At 42.2% G+C, this 14,861-nt stretch overlaps 2 protein-coding genes across 8 annotated transcripts in view; one reads left to right on the forward strand and one right to left on the reverse strand.

Annotated features, from left to right (window-relative positions):
- The first annotated feature begins 527 nt into the window (after window positions 1–527).
- On the forward strand, window positions 528–3,226 carry LOC116796064 (nucleoside diphosphate kinase). The gene is made up of 5 exons (XM_032706310.1): window positions 528–661; window positions 889–1,021; window positions 1,602–1,703; window positions 2,439–2,551; window positions 2,990–3,226. The coding sequence occupies exons 2-5, from the start codon at window positions 893–895 to the stop codon at window positions 3,105–3,107; spliced, it is 462 nt and encodes a 153-aa protein (XP_032562201.1). The 5' UTR covers window positions 528–661; window positions 889–892; the 3' UTR covers window positions 3,108–3,226.
- Window positions 3,227–3,783: 557 nt separating this feature from the next.
- MBTD1 (mbt domain containing 1) overlaps window positions 3,784–14,861 on the reverse strand; it is a 35,353-nt gene continuing 24,275 nt past the window's right edge. For all 7 annotated transcript variants that reach the window (XM_032706315.1, XM_032706317.1, XM_032706319.1 and 4 more), the window contains 2 exons: window positions 14,600–14,677; window positions 3,784–7,732 (listed from right to left, as the gene is read on the reverse strand). In XM_032706315.1, the coding sequence (XP_032562206.1) occupies window positions 7,614–7,732; window positions 14,600–14,677 (197 nt within the window). In that variant the 3' untranslated portion in view covers window positions 3,784–7,613. The remainder of the gene's footprint in view (window positions 7,733–14,599; window positions 14,678–14,861) is intronic.

Consider the following 14,861-nt stretch of genomic DNA (forward strand, 5'->3'; position numbering starts at 1 on the left):
CAGCTTCATCTTCCTGGATCCCAGCAAAATCACCGATAACTTCCCTGGGTTACAGATCCTACATCACTTTCCTGTGAGAAATATGCTTTCAAGGCGCGCTGGGCTGGCTGCACCGTCCGCCGCCAGACCGCAGGAACACCTGAAAACGGCAGCGCCAGCATCAATAAGTGAAAAAACCGACTTAGTTAAACATCCGCGATCGCTTCAGTGTGTCAAAGGCTTAAAGCCCCCGCTGCTGCAGCTGTAAACTAATAACCCTCGGGCGGCTTTCGAGGAGGCGAAGGCGACAGGTGCGGTGGGGACAGCCCGGCCAAGGGACAGCCCGGCCAAGGGACAGCCCGGCCAAGGGACAGCCCGGCTCGGCGGCGGCCGAGGGAGCGCAGCGCTGGGCACAGCACCAGCGGCACCGGGAGCCACTGTCCCGTCCCATCCCATCTCCTCCCGTCCCGTCTCGGTCCGCGCTGGCGGCCGCGGGCGGGCGGGTTCCCGGGCGCGCTCCCCAGCGCTCCCCGCTCCCCGCCGGGCCCGCCCCGAAGCGCCGCCGCTCTCCCGGCGGCTCCTCCTCCGCGCGGGGCGGGGGATCCGCCGCCCTCCCTCCTTCTCCTCCTCCTCCTTCTCCTCCTCTTCCTTGGGCGGCAGCGGCTGCGGGAGCTGCGGAGAGGTGAGGCCGGGCCGGGCCGGGCCCCGCGCTCGGGGAGCCCGAGGGGAGCGGGCGGAGGGGCCGCCCGGGTGCGGGCGCGGCGGAGGGGGCGGTGGGGTGGGTGGATGCGGGGGCCGGGGGGACACGGCGGGGCCGGGGGGGGCTCATCCATCGCGGTGCCACGTGGGCGGGCGGGGCGGCCATGGCGGGCGACCTTGAGGCCGATGGTCGCCCCGCTCCGCCCGCAGGGCCATGGCTGGGAACGCCGAGCGCACCTTCATCGCCATCAAGCCCGACGGCGTCCAGCGGGGGCTGATCGGGGAGATCATCAAGCGCTTCGAGCAGAAAGGGTTCCGGCTCGTGGCCATGAAGTTCGTGCACGTGAGTCCCCGCATTCCCCCCAAACCCCTTCCCTTGCCTGCCAAAGAGGGGCTCGGGCACACACAGGTCATCTTGGGCACACACAGATCGGCTTGGGCACACACAGATAACCTTCCTTTGCGGCTTTTTCTGCGTCAGAATGGGAATCTGATAGCGGACGTGCATCAGGCTCCTTTTCCTGCCCAGCACCGGATCTTCCCCCTGTCCAGAGGAAGCACGTTTTGCCCAAATGGTTTGGTGCAGCCCGACTGGGAGCTGAACCGACCTTGGCTGAAAGGTTGTGTTGGGTAACAGCACCCAGGCAGCCCGTGCTCTGCTTATCGCTGAGGGTCACTGCAATGCAAAGAAATAATATTGACAGCTCGCAACACTGACACTGCCACAGAGGACAAATGGGCCGTGCACTCCTTTAATTTCACATTAGGAGCTTGCATTGATACCCACAACAGCACTGCAGGCCTGTTGATAACATTAACGACTGGTGAGTCCAGTCACTAGCACCACGGCCTTGCAGCAGTAACACCTCTTGTGATATGACATTCAGAAGCTGATATTTGATGTTACATCTGCCCTTTTAAAGGCCTCCGAAGACCTTCTCAAACAACATTACATTGACCTGAAAGACCGACCCTTCTTCCCTGGTTTGGTTAAATACATGAACTCTGGACCTATTGTGGCCATGGTAAGTGGCTTGATTTTAGTTAAAGATGACTTGCTTGAATAAGTTTGTCTCGGTTTGTAAATTATTTAAAATATTCAGAGATACTGTTACAGAAACAGTTTTTCAAACTACCTAGTTCAGATAGCGGCAAAAGAAAACAAAAAAATTAAAATTAAGACAGTCAAGAAATTACTATATATTACTAAGAAGGAAAGTGCATGTATAAAACGTGTATTAAAACGCTTAATATGTATTAAGCAAAATTCCTGAGAGCAAATATTTTGCACCAAAAATCTTCTGTTTTAGGCAAAAAAGGGTGAGGCTCTCTGACACAGAAACCCATCTTCTGTGTCATTCTTTCTTGCACTCCCCTCAAAACAATGTACTTGGTCCAGTAGCATCTCCTGTTTTGACTCTGTATCTAACTAGGAGCGCCTGCAGCTCATCAGTGTGTCCTTATCCTACCCAAACAGAAAGGTTTTGGAGTTGGCCTTGTGCATTATTTAAGTCTGAGGCTTGGTAAAGTATCTCCTTCACTGGAGTAACATGTTGATGGTCCTTTTTACAAACACTTCCAGTTCATATGTTTTTTCCCCAGTCACCCCTACAGGCCTAAGAGAGGATCTAGGCAAGGTTAATTTTTTTTTAGTGGTAGAGCCCCTGTTTCTTTGGAAAGTATGTTATTAGCAAAGATTAATCTCTGGTATTTTGTATGAGCATGGATTAACAGGAGTGGTTTTGTCTTTTTGCCTTAAGGTATGGGAAGGACTCAATGTGGTTAAAACTGGGAGAGTAATGCTGGGGGAAACAAACCCTGCAGACTCGAAGCCTGGTACCATCCGTGGTGACTTCTGCATTCAAGTGGGAAGGTTTGTACTCAGTGCATTAATTGAGATCAAAACCAACTACTACTCCATGTTTAACTGCCAACATAAAATCGGATGGTAGTCTTTTATATCTGGAAAGCCAGAATTAGTGGTAGATACCCTCATCTGATGATATTTCATTTGCAGGTCACAATCCATAACTGCTACTTAAGAAAATGGTACAAAAGTGACTCTGTTTGAAATCCAGCTCCTCCTCAGAGCAGCACGTAAGCTCAGGCAGGGGCTGGTGTAGAACAGTAGCCCTAATGACCCTGCTAGGCCTAATTAGCTCTCAGAGTGAGGCTGGTGGAACACTGGCCCGGAAATAAAAGTAATAGTCTCGCAGCTCTAGATGCTTCATCCAAGTTTTTGCATGTGGAGAATGATGAGGTTGCTGAAAGTGTATTTTTTATAGGGAACAATGTTTGTCTCCTTCCACAGGAACATCATCCACGGCAGCGACTCCGTGGAGAGCGCGCAGAAGGAGATCAACCTGTGGTTCAAACCCGCAGAGCTCATCGACTTCAAGCCTTGTGCACATGACTGGATCTATGAGTGATGAGTTTCCACAAGGATCTGTGCCTTCTAATGCACCATCTCATTCCAGCTGCTGACCTGGGAGCAACCACGGTTATCTTAGTGCTCAAAGTGACTGTCAAATAAATGGGTGTGAACTAACTCCTTGTGGTGCTTTCACTTCCAACAGACCCCGCGTTCAAACAGCCACGCAAGTAACTTTAGACACGCAGTGTTTCCCTCCTGTAGAAGGAGCAGTTAACAAGAAATGCACATCAGAATAAAAATCCAGGGAGTTGTGTCCCTTGCACAGTTGCTTTGAAAGCTCCTGAAATCATGGCAGTGGCAAAGCCAGTTTGCAGAGAGGTGACAGGAGGCTGGAGCTGCTTCCAAGACTGCTGAACTGAGCTAGGGGGAAAAAAACCTGCACAATTTCCTTCCTTACACAACTGTTAATACCAAATGAAATGAGACCAAGTGCAAAGCTTGCTCTCTATGAAATGCTTACGTAATGCCACCACCTCATATTAAAACCTTACCTTGTGCTCAGCATCTTACATGGTTCATTTGTGGTCAGACCAACATACCCAGTTACTTAAAATATTTATCTTTTACAAATCGTATTTTTTTTAATCAGCATTCTGTTGAGAGAAGCTGGAGTGCATTTATGTATATGCCAAATAGTGCCTTTTAAACAAAGCAATCACTATTCAGAAAAGGACTTTTTTTTATCATTTTTATTTTGTGTAAAAAAGGCAAATTTAGTGAATTATTTTCATCTTGTACACAAAGTTATAATTTTAATGCTTTTCACATCCATGCTGAAAATCTGCAGTCTCGTAAAAATGAAAGTAACATTAATTTCTCCAAAAGCATTTTCTTCACCGAGTTATGTACATTGCATGAGAAAGCTTTAAATACTCTCTCATTGACCACACAAATTACCAAGAAAATAAAAAGATTAAATTTGTACAGATATTGATCTATATATCAAATACATACAGAAATGATGTAAAAACCCCATTTGTTTAATCTTGATTCCCGCCCCAACATTTTCCCAGGGGCCAAAGCTGATGCCTTTTTTGTATAAATGGCTGTGGCTTTTTGTTTTAAATATGAAAAAAATCAAAAAGAAGAAAAAATTCAGCTGAAATCACAGTTTTTTAAAATCCCTTCCCAATAAAGGATTGTTACCAAATATATTAGCACCATCGTACAAATATTGACGGGAGGGTATTCACATCACATAAAACAACAATAAAAAAACCAAACAAACACTGAAACCCGTGTTAGTATCCGTAGAACAAGGAATCAATAACTGCTGTAGCTTTCCTCAGACGCAGCAAGGAACAGGTTAGAGAGTTGTGTGTAAAATAACATAAAAATCAAAGATCAGCAGAGAGATTTTGAGCAATTACAAAGGGGCAGTGGCCAAGTAAAGGGACAGGACTTGTGCCACCTCGTGGTCATAAAAACCTGCTGGGCCAAATGCCAAAACCAGTCCGACCCCACTGAAGGTTTCAGGTGTCCAACACTTGCTGCTCTCTTAGCCAAGCACCACAGCTTAAAGCCAAGACAACAGTGCCCAGAGCCAGGGGAATGCTCTGCAAACCCAGGGAGCTGCCACACGGACACCCCTGGCCCGCTGGCACTGCCAGACCCCTCCAGCCCCGGCAGAACTCCACTCGGTCTTCCTTGAGCCTCCCCTGAACAAGGGACTTCAAGCAGCTCCTTGCGTGTGGTTTGCTTAGGACAGATGTCACTGGACTCGATAATTACACAATTCAGGCATATTTTGAATTCAGAAACACAAAAGACATTTCACCAACTCCTGAAGTCACACAGGTACCCAAGAACACACGTCGCTTCACACACTTTAGTGTTTGATGAATAAAAGAATATTATAAAGACTGACAGACTTCAAAACAGATTCTTAACGTTTCTTCAACACAGGAAGTGTTAAGGACTAATTTTCCCTCTTGACATTTGACGACTGTAACTCCGAAATCAGGGATGAGCCTGGGCAATACTCAGGAACCCAAGGTTTAGTGACCTGGCAATACACCTCACTCACTCCAGCCTGACCCTCCACATTGTGAAACATAAATTAATGCAACAGTTTTTCTACTGAAGTCAGAAGCTGCTGGTGAGAGAAGAAAGCAAGACTGTGAGAACCTTGTTCCAGCTGACTGGGACAATCTGCAAGTTGCTGCATTAAAAAAAAAAAATGAATAAATCAATAGTGCTTTACTTACCAAACCAAATCAATGCTTGCAGAGCTGGATTAATTTGAGAACATGGGGGTGGGGAACCAAACCATAATCAAGGCTCAAAGTGTCATTACAATGGTCTCTAATCCTACTTCTCCAATCCAGGCTATTCAAAGGAAACATCACAGGCAGGTCAGAATCTGAAATAAGGTATTTGAAGTCTACCAGGCCAACAAAGTCCTTTTCATGGCTATTTTAGAGAGCTATAATGTCTTTACCACCTGAAGTTATAGACACTTCTAATCTGATTACCAGATCCTGTCAGTAGAAGAAGCTGTTGTTAAAAAGGGGTCGCTATTTAAGAAATTTTACCAGTAAGGGAGAAAAGAATTCCAGACATTCCTACACTATACAGGACATGTTTTACTTCCAGTAGTAAATACAAAACTTTACATAATTAACCCCTCTTGCATAGAATGAGGTAAACCTGTGCATATCACCAATACTATGTACCCAAAGTTAGAGCAATATTTTAGAAAATAATCAAATTGCTGGTTTTCAACTTTCTATGCACTTTTTTTTTTTTTTAAGCTCAAACAACACTATACAAAAATGGTCTCCTGGGGCTCTGTGGGTTGATATCCTTAAAGCATTTCTTAGGCTGTAGGAACACAAATGTTAATAACTTTGATGGATTTTTTTTTTTTTTTAAGCCCTAATTTATGGTCTAGAGTCAGATATCATTGTACTGCTCTGAAGGGGACCTGCGAAGACCCAGAAGCACTTATAGAACATATGCAGTTAATTCCTGAGAGTTTAGTTAATGAACCTTACTGGTAAAAGCTAAAGCTCTTGATGCACATTTTCCTAGTCACAGCTCTGCAGGGCTGTTTAACCACTTCACTCATCAACTCCACGAATGAGGTCATTTACAAAAATGTCGAAAGGTTAAAAATATGGAAAGAAAATCCAAATTATTAAGAGCTCCTGCAAAAACACCTTGTGTTTTACTGGTCATCATTTTCACCCCTTTATGTGACTTTTACCTCGTAAAAGTCAGGACAGTTGAACACGTGGGGCTTATGGAATACTTGATGTGAGACAAGAATTCCAGGCAATAAGCAAATCCAGTTTATGAATTATATACTGAAAAATATACGATTTTATACTGTTCTCAAGTCTCAACTCCCACATTACACTACTGCAGCAAGACATGAATATTGCAGGCTATGCAGGGCTGAAGTAATTTTTTAATCCACAACATATGGCTCCTTTCAGCTCACCTGAAACCACGTGGAACATCAGTTCTCAATGTCCACAGATAAATATTTAAGATGGTAAGGAAACATCTAGGGCTTTCTGAACGGAAAAAGATAGTCAGAAGAATACTCACAAGCTCCTTACCACCACCAAGGGAGTCCTTAGTTACTGTCCATTTAAGCTGCTTCTTCAGTCGAAATTCAGAGCTAAAACTAATCTTCCAAATGAGGGAATTTTCTAAAGTTCCAGTTTGGCATAGGGCTCTGTAAACATGTGCTGAAGCATCCCAAGACTACAGACATTCATGTACAGACAAGAGTTTTGTAGACCCAATCCAGTGCCCACTGCAGTCGACGACAAGGCTACTGATATTAATGGGCACTGAATCAGACCCTAAGGAACATTAAAAAACCAAACCTTATGTAAAAAAAAAAGGTATTTTAAGCTAAACAAAAACATCTTGAAAAGTTAAAATCCTCCTCAGGTGATGGCTCCGCTGCACTTGGGGCTACTCACTGAGTAGAGCTTTACAGGACTATCCTCCACATACAACTGATGCCTCTAAATTAGGCCTCAAACGCCTTATTTTCACAATGAAAACCAGAGGCGTGACCAGTGCAGTTCACAAGAGTCTTAAAAGTCTCCCCACTTGTACCAAAAAGGTTCATTTGTTATGACAGTTCATTTGTATTTGCAACTATATCTTCCTCCAACCACTTCCCACAACCATGCTAATTAAACTTTAATCTTACCAAAAAATTAGAATTTCAGTTCTTGTTAACAATGCACAATAAATCTGAACTTGAAAATATTACAAAATTCTTTCAAAAGCTTCAAATACAACACAAAAGTGTCCATTTTTTTTTTGTTTTTAATAAATTGAAAAATCTTTTTCACTAAAATAGTTTCCCCGCCCTTCCAAAAAATTCTGAACTGAGTCTAACTCATCTACAGTCAGCAAAGTGCCCCAGGCACAGTCACCCCAACTGCACCATCCAAGTGGGAACAACATCAGTCAGTCCTGGAGAAAGGCTCTTTTCCTATCACCAATCCTCTGCCTCTCACTCTTCTGAGCTGCCTCAGGGTTCCTGTTTGATGTAGTAGCTGGCAGATCCGTTGCTTTCCTGGTCGGACGCTCCCTGAAGGAAGCTGTACTCTTCTCCATCCAGCAACTCCTCCTTCAGCTGCAATGAAGTCACTACAAATAAAAAATTAACATTAAAGATCCGTAAAATGTATAATGCAACTCTTCCCTAAATGTCCTTAGTATTACTGAAATTTGGGACAGACCCTGGATTTCTTATTTTCTTATATTCTGTGTTTAAGCAATTCTTTAGCATTCAGGATCCCACAGAAAGCAGCTCCTTTCTGACCATAAACTGAATTGTAAGTTGTGCCTTAATTTCAACAGATCACTTACAATACTAGATTGTCTACGGGGTTTTCTCAAAAATTTATTATTTTAACCCCCTGGTCTAAGAAGGTAACAACAGGTTAATAGCGATAACAATTCTTGCTCAGAACAACACTTACTTCAATCTGGACTTCCTATTTAGTCTTTATGCAAGTAAAAATGAGATTAACTGTTGGCCATTTCCAACCTAGAATTCACATTAAATAGCCCAGTTACTGTAAACAGTCTATGTAAGACAAGAAAAAATATCAACAAAGATTTCTCAATCCCTCATTAAAATTTTAATATCCCAGAAGGTGTTTCACTCAAGCAAAACATTTTTTTGACTTTTCATCTTCTCTCTTCTTTCTTTTGTCAAAAGAAAATAGAAATGAGATCTAAGACATAAAAAAAAGATGTTATGAATAACAATAATGTCACAATTACTCTTCCAGTTTCATTAATGAATAGTGACAATTACCAAAATATGAGCACAATGAAAAGAACACTGAAAACAAAACATGTAAACTTTCATTAAAGGTGCAGTACCCATGTTAAAGGGTTGATTACACAAAAATAAATGATTCTCTATGACCAAATGAATGAGAAGAGTATTAAAGCTTATAACTACTGAATATAAAGCTTGTACACATTATTAATGTATCTTGAAATGCAGAAATATGCAAAGAAAGTAAAAAACCCAAACCATAAACCTGCTGCTTCTGGTAGCCCTGCAATAACTTACAAGCCATTTGATTATTCTTTTATAAACATTCTATGTCATCTTCTATGTTGAAACAAGCTCTTGTGCTAAATGAAAATAAAATTTGAAAATTAAGGTAGTAAAAGATGCCAAAAGTTGCAGCATAATGCAAGATCTCATCTCTTCCTTTAATAGATGCCTCCTCCCACTTACACAGCCCACAATCCCTTCCTTACATTTTTTTCCTCCTCAAATACTTTTCCCTGTATTATGCCCAGCTCTGATCAAGATTCCTGATCTGTGGAGGACAACAAAGTGCTGCCTAAATGATAAGATACACAATTGGTTACTTGGATATGCTGCTGACACCTTAAGCAAAGGCTGCACAGAACTAAAACCCACCAGGCACATCCTTCTCCTTCTCCCCCCAAGCAGGAACCTTCTGCAGGTACAGGACTTACACATGATTTGGATTGCCTCTGGCTAACTTGAACCTAAGCCCTGACATTCAGGTATTTAATGATCCTTTGCTTCATTTGTCCCTGTTATACAGCTTTTAACTACCATCTTCCAGAAGAAAAGCTTATGAAAGCTACGAACCAAGTCGCTTAAAAGAAGAATAAAGAAAGCTAATGGAAGTCACCTGACTGAAGGAGAAGGGATGCAGATGGGCAAGGTGCTCCCTTTTTAAATTGTCTCAGTGATTTGCCTGGAGACAACAACAGACTGTGCCTGATGCCATGACATTCAATCCCCCCAAATATCAAGGCAGAATGGAGCAATGTGGTCCAGAGATCAGGTGAGTCTCTGGTAACAGTCTCCTCCTCTGCCAGGCTGGCTTTAGGCTCTTTTTAAAAGTGAAGCTGTCCAACAGTTGAACTTCAGTGCTTAAAAGATCATTTCAAATGAATGAAAAATGCCAAGCACTGGTGGACACTCAAGCAGCACCATGACTTGGCTAGAGAGCAAGACCACTTCACACACACAACATGAAGTGCTGAAACCTTCTGTCTCCTGTGCTCATGACAGTACAAAAGGGGAAAGAATTGGTTTTGAGCCTCACTGAGACCTCCCAAGGACAAGCAGTTTCAGAGCAGATGCCTGTTTTGTTACTGATCTTATACTGCTTCCATGCCAAGCCATATAAACATCCCCTGCACTGTGGCTACATCCATCCTACAGCTACTGGAACATGAGGCAGTGGATGTTGCCGAGGAATATGCATGTCATTAATCAGTTCTGGCCAATCTTAAACATGTTCTGAACTTACTAGCTGGTATCAGGTTATGTTCTCCTCCTCCCTAGACTGAAAAGGTGTGGTCTTGCTGGTTTCAATTTAAGCACAAACACCTTTGGGCAATGACAAGGCTACATCACAACAAAAGTGACTCTGTCCAACCTCACCAAAACTCAGAATGTTGAAAAGTCCCCCCCCAGATGATCGTAGAAAGCACTGAGTGTCAGAAACCAAAGAACACAGGAGCTCCATGGGAACTCTGAGATCTACTGACACAGAAATTCAGACTGGGCATGTCTTTGCACTACACCAATGCAATTCAGGCGTAGATCTGCAATAAGAGAAGAACAATTGTGCAAAAACAAACACTCCAGAACACTTCCAAGCAAGGCTCCTCCTTTGCATCAAAGAATGCTAAAAGAGGCATGCACACACCAGCAGAAAGCTGAAGTGAAACTAATGGAGCCCTTGAGAAGTGCTGAAAGGTTTGCAGAAGAGCGTAGAGATTTGTCCTGAGGGTCTAAAGGTGGCAGGTAGCTTCCCGTGTCCCAGTCTGTTAATGGATAACACATGGACAAGAGAAACCTTTCTGGATGTACCCCACTGGCAATGAAAAGTGCTGACACAGCAGCCTACACAGACTAAGGCAAGTTTAAGGGAGTCATCAAGCAAATCTGAAGCTAAATCTATCAACCTGGCAACTGTCAGGCAGGGAGAGCATCATCCAGTCTGTCTGACAGATTTTACTGCTGTAACATATTTGGTAGCAATAATTTGTTTACCTGCTACATCATGTTGCCATAGATATTAAGAAAAGGGAAGAGAAAAAAACTACTAAATCCTTGCAGTGAACTTCTATAATGGAAGACTGTTTACATTAAGCTATCCTTAAAAGAGATCAAAATTTTAAGCTACTTCCCCATTCTTACTGAGAAATGAATTTTAAGAGTTTTTCCCTGCTCCCTCACACAGATGCACAATTACATAGTTCAAAATATATTTTCCATCTTGGTAACCCACAAAATTTCAAGTAACACTTACATTCTGAAGATATTTTCACAGGTACCTGTCTTTTTCTGATACAAAGGCAAAAATCCTTATTTACTGTCTATAGTCACTTAATTACTGTGTACTTTCTCTGCCAAAGATAATCCATGTTGATGGCCTGCTTGCATCAACTCTTCCCAAATCCACATTACCATTCAGTTTTACTGAGCGCATTTTTTGCATCTTAAAACTCTGCAGAGCTCCTCTGGGATTCTGTGATTCTCAGCATCCTACAATAATGCAGCCTCCTTCCTATGAAGGAGGAGCTCTGTTCTAAACCCTTTCCTATGATTAATTCCGTGACATGGTGCATCAGTGAGAATGAGAAGCTCTCTAACAGAGGAAAAAAAACAAAACCAAAAACAACTAAAATTTAAAGGAAAAAAAATTAGGCAAAAAAAAGTTTTGATGAGTCAGCACATGACAGGCTGCATGGTTTCCCTGTGCAGCAACACATTGCTGTGACCAGTTACCTGTTTGGAGGCTGGGCCTGAACTCTTGGCTAGTCCTGGGAGGCTGGAAGGCCTCCGGGGCTGTCTGTGCTGGAAAGGCTCGATATGGAGGAGGAGTCAACTCGTCATCCCCAGAGAAGCTCCTCAGCACCTCACCTGCCATGGGTGGGCTGGACAAACTGACAGGTTTCTTCCCAACTCGTATCTTCCTCTCTAAACATCAAGTCAAACTAAAATAAACGCTTGGGTTAAAGTGCATCAGGTAACTCTGACTGTTCGACTGAGAAATGGCTCCGATTCATGTTCACCCACTCTGGAAAACAAGGGCCTGTATGTGGCACTGTTCAGTTATTATTGGGAATATTGCTCTCAACAGCCACAATTTAGTCCCTGATTCCTAGAGGACTGGTAGGATTTCAAAGGCATTGTTTAACAGCATGACCCACTTATTTCGAACTCTATCAATGACATATAAATGCTGTAAACTGCTTCTGCTGCAGCTACACTGCATGGTCACACCCAATGCTCTGGCTGGGCACTCAAAGACATCTTGGCTCAATTTGAAACTGCAGCTGTTTCAGTGTCTGTGACTAAAAGACAGAAGGATGGTTCTGGGGAAATAATCCTCTCCAAGTAAAATTTATCACCTCCAAAATCCTAGTGTAAAAATACATGCTCTTAATTCCCTTAAAATGGTGTTCCCCATTTTTACAGTGCCTTACAAACATAAACAAGCATTTAAATGTGTAGAAAAAGTAACTTCTAAAATGCCTTTGAATAATTAAACACTGCATTTGTGAAAAAAATGTTGCAAAAGCATTTCCCACACAAATTATTATCACGTCCCTCCTTTATCACTAAGATATTCCCATTCTGTGCCCGAGGCAATTCCTCTGTGATATCAGGGATGCAAGCTCTGTAACACAACATCACTGCTTTCAGCTATATCAAAACTATGGCTGCTTATGCTTCAGTCTTGTCAGACAACAAGAAACAAAAGCCTAGCCCTGAAAAGGTAAGTGGATTATATATATGCTAAAGATACCACCATGCTTAAATATTCTTCTTATGAGACAACTTCAGGACGAGCCTTTTAGAGAGCTTGATTAGGCAGAAAGGTGTCTACAGAACCCTAGCTTTTAAAATATCAAGGTCAAATTATCATTTCAGTAACTTTATTCTGATATATACACCTATGAGAAAGCTGACAAGGAGACACTGCACCCCTTGTTATTAATTAATTGGCTAAGCAAACTCACAAGTTACCCTTCAAGAATTCACCTGCATAGCCTTCTGAGCAGCAGGCACAGGGTACAAAACCCTACCCACCGAAATAAACACCACTGGAAACAGAATTGGGAGTGATTCCCAAGTATTCCCAAAAGCATCCACAAAACATTCACGATGCAATCAGTTCCCCTTCCCACTGAACATGTGCTACTCTCTCCCCCTGCTCTCAGTAAGGAGGGGACACACTGTTATAAAAATCTGCATCATTATACATACACAGTAGAATGACTTGGTGACATCCTGGACTGCTTTGTGAGTACATGAGAGGTGTGTGGAAATAACCCCTCTTTGCTAAAAATAATCTAATTTAGGACATGCACAGTTTCTTGTTAATCATCTGTGGTCACCTGACATGTTACCACAAAAGCACCACTGCTGGGTTAGACAGTTTTATGACTGAAACCCTTTACAAAATAACATTCTATTTTTTTTTTCTTTACAAGTACTGAACAACAAAAGGCTACAGTAGACAATTTTTTAGTATTATTTCCTGTGACTCAGCACTTTCATTGCCATAACCTACTTAGAAAAACCCCACACAGGAGGCAGCCAACTCGAACTGCTCATGACCTTGTTCTCTCATCTTCTGATGATTATGAGGATTTCTTAGTATTGAATAAACAAACTACCAGAAGCTCTCCCTTGCTTCCACAGCCAATATTTACTTCAGGTTAGTGAGAAATGAAGAACAAATTCCACTAGAATAAACCTCCTTCCTATGGCACTAGAGGAGTTCACTTTCCAGTGCTTGTGTCACACTTTAAGAGGTGGGAGGAAACTCTCAGAGGTATTAGGTGTAAGGAGAGGGATGGGGTAAAGAGCAGGATGGTCTAGTATACCTTACTGAACAAAATCTGCTCTGACAGTCCAGAATTACTCAAAAACACATCCTACACAAAGCTAATTAATAACAGAGCCACGTTTCCCTACCTTAAGGTAATGGCACTCACAGCTTTCCCTGGATATTCACAAACCAGGAGTTTTTTCAGTACCTGAATTCTATTTAAAAAATACTGCTGCAAGATTCTCAGAAGGTTCTGGATTTAACTGTTATTTCCTCCAACAGCAGAAAGGAGAAACAGTGCAATGACTGAGGCACCCAACAAGGGTTGAAGAACTTCCCAGACACCTGCTTTATCTGTGGCACTCACTGCTCAATGTTCTTTCATGTCCTGAGATCAACAAAGCAAAGGCTGTTTGCCCAATGACTAGTGAAGAAGGTTCCAATTGGCCTTAATAGATCCACTCACAAATTTACCAGGAAGACGAGGTTCTAATTCCTCACATTAGCTCTACACAACAAAAAACCACTCTGGAAACAAGTCTAAATAAATCAAGATAATTTGATTCCAAGGGAATCAGTCTCTGTGGAAAGAACTTGAATACTTCAAATTCTTAAAAATGTCCTTATTACGTTTTACTGTGACAAGAACAGTCACATCCAGCAATGCTGTTTATTGTTTCTGAAAGTAATAATATAAAAGCTTTATTTATATAGATACTTCATATAAAAACCCTGGTGAATAAGTCACTCTTTTGTTTCAAAAAGGAACCAGCTGGACAATAATTTAAATTTTTTCTCATTCCCTTAACTTGGTTCTTATGCCTCCACCTGTGTTACAAAGAGCAGAGGTCAAACCGTGTTGATATCTGAGTATTTTGTACTAGGCAGTACAACTACACAGTCTATTATTTAACCAAAAGAGTTAAATATTGTAACAGTTGTCCACCTACAATTTATTATTATTATTATTAGCAACATCTACCCTATCACAAGTTATAAAAATGGTTATTCTCAATGAAAAAGTTCCTTTTATGGCATACTGCACCTTTAAGCATAACACCTATTTAGACACAAACATTTCCAAATAGAACAGGGACTCAGGGAGAGACCACAAACTTTAAAACAACAGGAAAAGTGCAAACACTGCTTTGTCACCCACTTTTCTTATGTCCTTTGTACTGTTGCGATTTAGCTTTTTTCTTCTGTTTGGATGAACTTGACTGGCTATCTCTTGATGCTGCAAGAAATTAAGAATTCAAAATTGAGGTTTAGAATTTTGGAAAAAGCACTTCAGAATGTGTCAAAGCTGCTACACAGTTACAGAATTTTTCCTTAGTGACTGAACAAAGGCAGAACACCTTTATCGTGGAAACCCATTTGCATAAAACTACTAACACTATTATTACCCTCTCATTAAACAA

The sequence above is a fragment of the Chiroxiphia lanceolata genome, chromosome 19, assembly GCF_009829145.1.
Source record: "Chiroxiphia lanceolata isolate bChiLan1 chromosome 19, bChiLan1.pri, whole genome shotgun sequence".
Lineage (NCBI taxonomy): Eukaryota > Metazoa > Chordata > Aves > Passeriformes > Pipridae > Chiroxiphia > Chiroxiphia lanceolata.